Source organism: Leiobunum rupestre, chromosome 3 (genome assembly GCF_980474605.1).
Source record: "Leiobunum rupestre chromosome 3, qqLeiRupe1.1.hap1, whole genome shotgun sequence".
In the NCBI taxonomy this organism is placed as follows: domain Eukaryota; kingdom Metazoa; phylum Arthropoda; class Arachnida; order Opiliones; family Sclerosomatidae; genus Leiobunum; species Leiobunum rupestre.
In genome coordinates, this window is record NC_143386.1 from 40225022 (window position 1) to 40232491 (window position 7470).

A 7470-nucleotide genomic window follows, 5' to 3' on the forward strand; every position below is an offset into this window, starting at 1 on the left:
GCTCTATAAAAATTATTTTATACATTTTATAAAGGTGCTCTGAATACCCAGCAACACAAATTATGGATCGAAATAACCGACGCAGTCAACGGCATTGGCTCTCAATATAGAAATCCCTCTGACAACCGCAAGAAGTGGAATACTTTAAAATCTAGTCTCCGGGCTAAAGCCGCATCAATCAATGCGAAAATCAAACAAACTGGCGGAGGATCGGCATTTGATTTGCCAGAACTTACTCCATTGGAAGAGAGGGTAAAAGCTCTTTTTGCAGAGGTGTCATATGCCGGAACACCAGGTGGTATCGACACTGCATATGATGCAGCAGCTACTGGAAGTACAGAGTAAACATTCATATTTGTAACGTACTTTCTCAAAAATAATACCGCGTATTACATTCCAAATATTAAAGCCACTATAGTTAAATTTAAATACAATGGTAAAAGCTGAATAAAATGGTTAACTGAATAATTGAAAATAAGGAAAAGATTAAAAACCATAGCACAACATACAAATTAAATACAGCCCAAACATTAACATGCAAAAATAAGCAAAGCCAAAATATTTAAATACAGGCACAACATGCGAATATGTGTAAAGCAGCGGCGGCGATTGGAAAATATTACTGTGGGGGCCCGGGCTATTATGCATATACTTAAAACTGAAGCAAGAAAATGTACAGCTCTAAATTTCTATATATTTTTAAAAGTGTTCTTTATAATATCTCATCCGGCATGGATTCATAATAAAAGTTAAGTCGATATCTTTAGAAAATATCTGTGTACATGGCTAGATAATTAAGCCCTTCTTGGCCACATACTTAACGAAGGTATTTTAGGTAAAATAGGGTACACGACGGGGCGATTTTCTGTTTGGACGAATCTATCGAAATCAATTTTACGGTTATATCATCTTAATGCTACTCGCATCTGCAATATCAAAATAACTTCTGTCAAAAGACTTAATTCGGACCCAAATAAAGGCAGTGACATTATAAATTTTACCCTGGTTGCTATTTTTCCTCAATTTAATTTCTGTGGGGGCTCTGCCCTCGTTTGGATTTCCCTGTGGGGGCTCGAGCCCCAGAGCCCCCACGGGATCGCCGTCACTGGTGTAAAGCACTAATAATTACAAATTTAATTGTTTTCTAAGGAATGCTCCAGAGACCTTCCAGTTTGTGGATGAAATAGCCCTGTAATTGATAAATAATTACCAATAAATTGAATTATTCGTATTAACCTTAGCTATCTAGAGTTATTAGCGACTTGCACAGAAATATAAATTATACAATAAGTAAAAACAACGATATTTAAGAGTGCACAAGAATTGTTTATTAAAAATTAAAATATTTAAAACCCGACTAGTTTCGGCCGCAACATCGCTCCGTTTTTAAATATTTTAATTTTTAATAAACAATTCTTGTGCACTCTTAAATATCGTTGTTTTTACTTAACCTTAGCTATTATACATTTCTAGAGATGGCCAATCAACTAAAGAAAATGGCGGCGATAGCAATCCTTTTCAGAGGATATTTAATGCTGTGGCACGACATCACAAGTGGAATTTCCATTTCCAGTAAGATTGCTATCAATTTGGACTTGTTGTTCATAGTAATACAAATGTTGTTATAGGTTTCGATGATGGTCAACAGGGTGAAAGCGTTCAAAGCTCTACACATAGCTTCCAAGAGCAGGACGAAGCCAGTACCACCCCAATTGTAGCTGTTCCGAGTGCTTCGCCAGAAGTGGTATCAAAAACATCTGCAGATAAAATTTATAACATTAGTATGAATAATATTTGCAAAAAAAAGGGCAATACCTGGCGGGGAGATGGTTTTATAATATCCACTACGAGACTGATTTGAGAACGCTTTCCTCAAATCAGTTTCTGGCTGCTTGGCCGTCATCAGTCGTAGGCAGGGAAACTTCCACTTGAAGCTCAACCCTATTCTTCTTATAGTTCTCTCCTGTTTAAGGAGAGAATTGGTGATGCTCTGGACGGTTTTGCATCTGAGGAAAAAAATCTCGCAGTTGAAATTGTCGAGTTAAAGGAAACTCAGCAAGAAATAAGGGACACTTTGATATGAGTAGCTGATACCTCAGAGAGGAATACTTCAGCTCTTGAAGTAGTGGCCGACAGTTGTAGAAGGTTCGCTGATGCGCTTGAAAGACTGGTGGCTGATGAAGAGCGAAAGACGGAAGCAATAAGCCAGCTATTGCTAGCAGTCACTTTTGGTCAATTGCAGCCACCTGTTATGGTAGATTAGGCGTTAAATTAATTTTTCGGGTTATGATGCAAGAGGATTTAGGCCTGAACCCAATTTCAGTTATTTTAAACGAATTTGGGGATGGGATACCTCGTAAAAAACACACCATTATTTCTACCTTCAGGGTGGTGTGGAAATGAAATAACTCATAATTTTTTATTCATAAAAATGTTAAATAAAATTTGACGATACCTTTACAAGCTGTTGTCTCTTCTATAAATTGCATTTTCTTCTAAGCCTAACGCAGCTATTTCGGCGACAGCAGCAACAGCTCCGGGAAGCGCCATAGTGAAAAATGATACCAAAATGGCGGAACAAGCGCCGGAAGTCAAAATGTTACGTAACACTCATGACGTAACCACAGCCAATAGAAAAGCAAAGGCAAGAGAATTCCCGCCAAACATTTCAGCCAACCGGAGCTTCTTAAGCAAGAGGGCGGTTCCCTTCTTGCCTCAGGGGCGTAGGAACCGGGAGGGGCAGGGGGGGCAATGCCCCTCCCTAGAATTTTGCTGGGAGGGGCAACTAATGTTATTGCCCCCTCCAACCTTTGGTCAGTTGAAATCTTCAAAAGGCTCAAATTATCATTTTAAAAGCATATACAGTTTATAAAACCTCAACTGTGTTTAAATTTCAGTCTTTTCCCGCCAATTTGCATAGTAGTAAAAAGTAAACATGCATTCGTAGAAGCTACACTCCATTAAAAATTAAAAACCATTCTCCAGACAACTTTTCGTTTATCTTTGCCCCCTCCAACTTCTAGAACGTTCCTACGCCCCTGTCTTGCCTAGGGGGTCACGCAGAATACGGCTGATTGATATACGAGCTGTGGTTTAGTCAAGTGGCTTTCTGTGCTTTGTGATGGTAAGTTTTTCGCTTCTTGTTAATACATTTTTTATTGGTGTGGATATTTGGACATCTACGATTCTTAATGCAGTCATTGATTTCCTGGGTGTGCGAGTCATTATATGATATTGGAAATTGGATGGTATTGGTCTTTTTCATGCGGTATGTGTCACAACGGCAACAGGAAGTCTACGAGTCGTCCACTACCAGATGTCGAATATATTGCTATTCTACGGTATCTTCATCAAGGGCGAGTGTTGAAATAAAATGAGCGTTAAAGATGCGGCAAGTATTTCGTAGGCGAGAAAAATACAAATACCCTCTGTAGATATTTTTTAATTAAAATTGGCTTCGTATTATATTTAACTGATAAACTTGTACTGTAAATAAGGTTAAATTCAATTGTGCATTGTTTTAGTACGTCTAACTCGCTGTTGTAACTATTAAATTTATATTATTCTGAATAAATTAAACTCGGTTGTTTCGTCTCAATTATTTTAATTAAAATTAAAATTTTATAGCGGGCGGGATTGAACCGGAATTACGTTTTTAGTAAATAACTCTGAATTGCGGAGATATATCTTTAAGGGTCATCTCGAGAAATTAATACCACTAGGGACAATTCTTCCGAGGAGAGGTATATTTTGGCTTGCCAACTTGTTCAATATTGTAGTTCTGTGTGCGACCACCCTACTACACATTGTAACCCGGCCACCTGGGATAAGGTCATTTAAAAGCACTAGATGATTTGGGCCTAGGGTGGTGCCTTACGTATTAATTAATTTGTGGAAGATTTGAAATTTAAAAATGACAAGTCCTATGCTTAGTAGACAAAAATCCAGCAGTTTACTAGTGGATCTATGTAAACAAAACGCCAAATGAAGGAAATGTTTTAAAATTATTACTGAAATAATATGGCATAGTTACGTGTAAAACTTTGTTAGAACGTCTTTGCTAAGTCACGAGTCCTACCTTATCGATAAAATTTATCTAGTAACGAAATCACTGAGATTCGTACCTCGTGCATTAACTTTCATTATTTCAAAGATCATTTCTATTAATTTTAAAAACAATAGCCTCCACTAATACAAAGTATACTAATTTACTTTAACAAAGGTAAGCAAAATTAATAATTCGTAATTGTTCGCATCAATTAAAAATATGTGTAAGAATATTTTTAATTGAAATAAATTTGTAGCTAACCCTTTGTCACGAAAATAGTAGCATTTGTAATACTGTGTTGCCATTATAGCGGGAAAAGATAGACGCATAGACATAATAAAGAAATAGACACCTTACGCGGAGTTTGATTTGCCAAAAATATACGGGAGCGATAGCTAGCAGACAACCGGTATTTGTTCCGTATTCCTGTGGTACCACGTTTAAGCGACGCCTGTCGATTAGGCAAGAAAATAAAAAATCATCACGTGACACGTCACACATGTTCGTGTTTGTAATCTTTTAGGTACTCTGACGTGATTCGCGAATATTTTGGCTGTGAGAATTTAAAATAAGGTAAATGTTTATTATAATTTTTAAATAAGTCAATTAATTCTTTCAAAACCCAAAAAAAAGCAGCAGATGACCTTATAATTAAAAACAAAAAATTCTAATTGCGAAATGATATTTTGTCAAAGGCTTAAGTAACTCCTGTATCAGGCTTGTTGTGGTTATGGCTTATGGGAATATTCTGAGATTCTAAATTGTAAACGAAAGTAAATGGAATTTTGATGAAATGGATGATTCTACCTTGGATTAATAATGATTCTACTAAAGGTATGTAGCTATTGTCCTTGAAATAAAATAAGTTTTGACAATTTAAGTCTGATGGCTTGACCCTTCATTTCTAGATTTTTTTCCCTCGCTAATTTGTGGAGTCAGAGCTTGCAATATAGATTAATAACTTTCTTAATGATGATGTTCGATTCCAACTTCAGCATCAAACATGTTCGTGGTGATCTGGTAAGAGGTCCATGCCAATAATATTTCGTAATACAGTTCTAGTTCTTAGACTACATTTCTTTTATAGAGAGAGGAATATCTCTTCATAACAATTAAACAAAATTGGCTAAAAACCAAGGAGATCTTACTCAAATTATAATAACATAATTAAACCTACATGAAATGATCCTTGTTCAAAATTTAAAGGTGAGAAGTTAGCATCACCGGTTTTTTCTATTTCACTTTCAACTGGATGTAATTTCTTTAAATTAAATAAAAAAATTATTTTGACTATTTTTACTTGTTTTAATTTTATGGAAACCAAACCAGAGTTGGAATGGCTTTTGGTGTGACCCACCTTTTTCCATTTACAATTTGTATATCCTGTTCTAAAAAGTGATCATTACAAATTAAATCATGATTTGAATGTGTCGCGATTTACAGCAATTGTCCATTGAGAAAGTATTGTAGGTTTAGATAAAAGAAACCTATAGTTATAAAAAGATTAAATAAGAATGAATTTTCATCGAAATAATATGATAATTTAATCCTACTTATAAAGCGCCACTAAATTTAAGTGGCGCTTTAGACTAGGCGCCCACTGGCTCTCCGTTTCGTATCCGTCCTGGCTTCCACAAGGCATTGTCTCCGTTACGAAGCAAAGGCTTGTGGAAGCCAGGACAGAGACGTTATGAGGATCAGTGAGCGCTTGGCCTAGGCCATGTAGTGCCTAACGCATAGGAATATTTATCCGGTTAAAAATCAGACGCAAAAACTTTAGGGGTGAATTTGATAAACGGGTAGTACTTTTATGTTAGCTAACATGTTTCATAATTCGTTTGTTATAGAAAAAGTGTTTTCTACTAAAAATCTTGTTTTTATTTGGTAAAAAAAGGTTAATTTTAGTGTTTTTACGCATTGCAATAACAAGTAAAACAATACCGGAAAAGGTTTCATTCCATATGTAGGATTAAATTATCATATTATTTCGATGAATATCCATTCTTATTTAAAATCTTTTTATAACGAAACCTACAATACTTTCTCAATGGACAATTGCTGTAAATCGCGACACATTCAAATCATGATTTAATTTGTAATGATCACTTTTTAGAACAGGATATACAAATTGTAAATGGCAAAAGGTGGGTCACACCAAAAGCCATTCCAACTCTGGTTTGGTTTCCATAGAATTAAAACAAGTAAAAATAGACAAAATAATTTTTTTATTTAATTTAAAGAAATTACATCCAGTTGAAAGTGAAATAGAAAAAACTGGTGATGTTAACTTCTCACCTTTAAATTTTGACCAAGGATCATTTCGTGTAGGTTTAATTATGTTATTATAATTTGAGTAAGATTTCGTTGGTTTTTAGCCAATTTTGTTTAGTTGTTATGAAGAGATATTCCTCTCCCTATAAAAGATATGTAGTCTAAGAACTAGAACTGTATTACGAAATATTGTTGGCATGGACATATTACCAGATCACCACGAACATGTTTGATGCTGAAGTTGGAATCGAACATCATCATTAAGAAAGTTATTAATTTATATTGCAAGCTCAGACTCCACAAATTAGCGAAGGACAAAAATCTAGAAATGAAGGGTCAAGCCATCAGACTTAAATTGTCAAAGCTAATTTTATTTCAAGGGCAATAGCTACATACCTTTAGTAGAATCATTATTAATCCAAGGTAGAATCATCCTTTTCATCAAAATTCCATTTACTTTTGTTTACAATTTAGAATCTCAGAATATTCCCATAACAAGCCATAACCACAACAAACCGGATAGTTACTTAAGCCTTTGACAAAATATCATTTCGCAATTAGAATTTTTTGTTTTTAATTATAAGATCATCTGCTACTTTTTATTTGGGTTTTGAAAGTATTAATTGACTTATTTAAAAATTATAATAAAAATTTACCTTATTTTAAATTCTCACAGCCAAAATATTCGCGAATCACGTCAGAGTACCTAAAAGATTACAAACACGAACATGTGTGACGTGTCACGTGATGATTTTTTATTTTCTCGCCTAATCGACAGGCGTCACTTAAACGTGGTACCACAGGAATACGGAACAAATACCGGTTGTCTGCTAGCTATCGCTCCCGTATTAACCCTCCGTAGAATCTTGGGTCTATTTCTTTATTATGTCTATGGATAGACGTGTTAACTGCTGGGTCAAATATAGTGATGTTAATTTTCCGGAAAAATAAAAAGCGGAAAATTTTCCGAATTGCCACTGTGCTGAATTTAACATGCACCTTCATTTACTTATAATATTTAAAATGTCAAAAGTCCCCATCATTTGGTTGTGAGCACAATTTTTCATGGTGGGAAATAGGCGTACAAAAATTGGTTTTGGATAATATATCCATTTGTTTTGAATTTACGACAATTAGGGCCCAGCTATTTT

General features: G+C 35.1%; 1 protein-coding gene and 1 long non-coding RNA gene across 4 annotated transcripts; one reads left to right on the forward strand and one right to left on the reverse strand.

Moving 5' to 3' along the window:
* LOC149951770 (uncharacterized) lies at nucleotides 1-3987 on the forward strand. Of its 3 annotated transcripts, XM_090170115.1 has the most exons (6): nucleotides 1-1191; nucleotides 1474-1572; nucleotides 1629-1744; nucleotides 2501-2714; nucleotides 3048-3124; nucleotides 3198-3987. In XM_090170115.1, the coding sequence occupies exons 2-5, from the start codon at nucleotides 1476-1478 to the stop codon at nucleotides 3095-3097; spliced, it is 477 nt and encodes a 158-aa protein (XP_090026241.1). In that variant the 5' UTR covers nucleotides 1-1191; nucleotides 1474-1475; the 3' UTR covers nucleotides 3098-3124; nucleotides 3198-3987. The 3 variants fall into 3 exon arrangements, with proteins under 3 accessions (XP_090026241.1, XP_090026239.1, XP_090026240.1); XM_090170113.1 differs by having other exon boundaries at nucleotides 3048-3987; XM_090170114.1 differs by lacking the exon at nucleotides 1-1191 and having other exon boundaries at nucleotides 1472-1572; nucleotides 3048-3987.
* LOC149951771 (uncharacterized) lies at nucleotides 1159-2242 on the reverse strand. The gene is made up of 4 exons (XR_016480041.1): nucleotides 2095-2242; nucleotides 1816-2006; nucleotides 1452-1757; nucleotides 1159-1236 (listed from the first exon to the last, which is right to left on the reverse strand). It is a non-coding gene; the product is annotated as an uncharacterized LOC149951771 (long non-coding RNA).
* Nucleotides 3988-7470: the final 3483 nt, after the last annotated feature.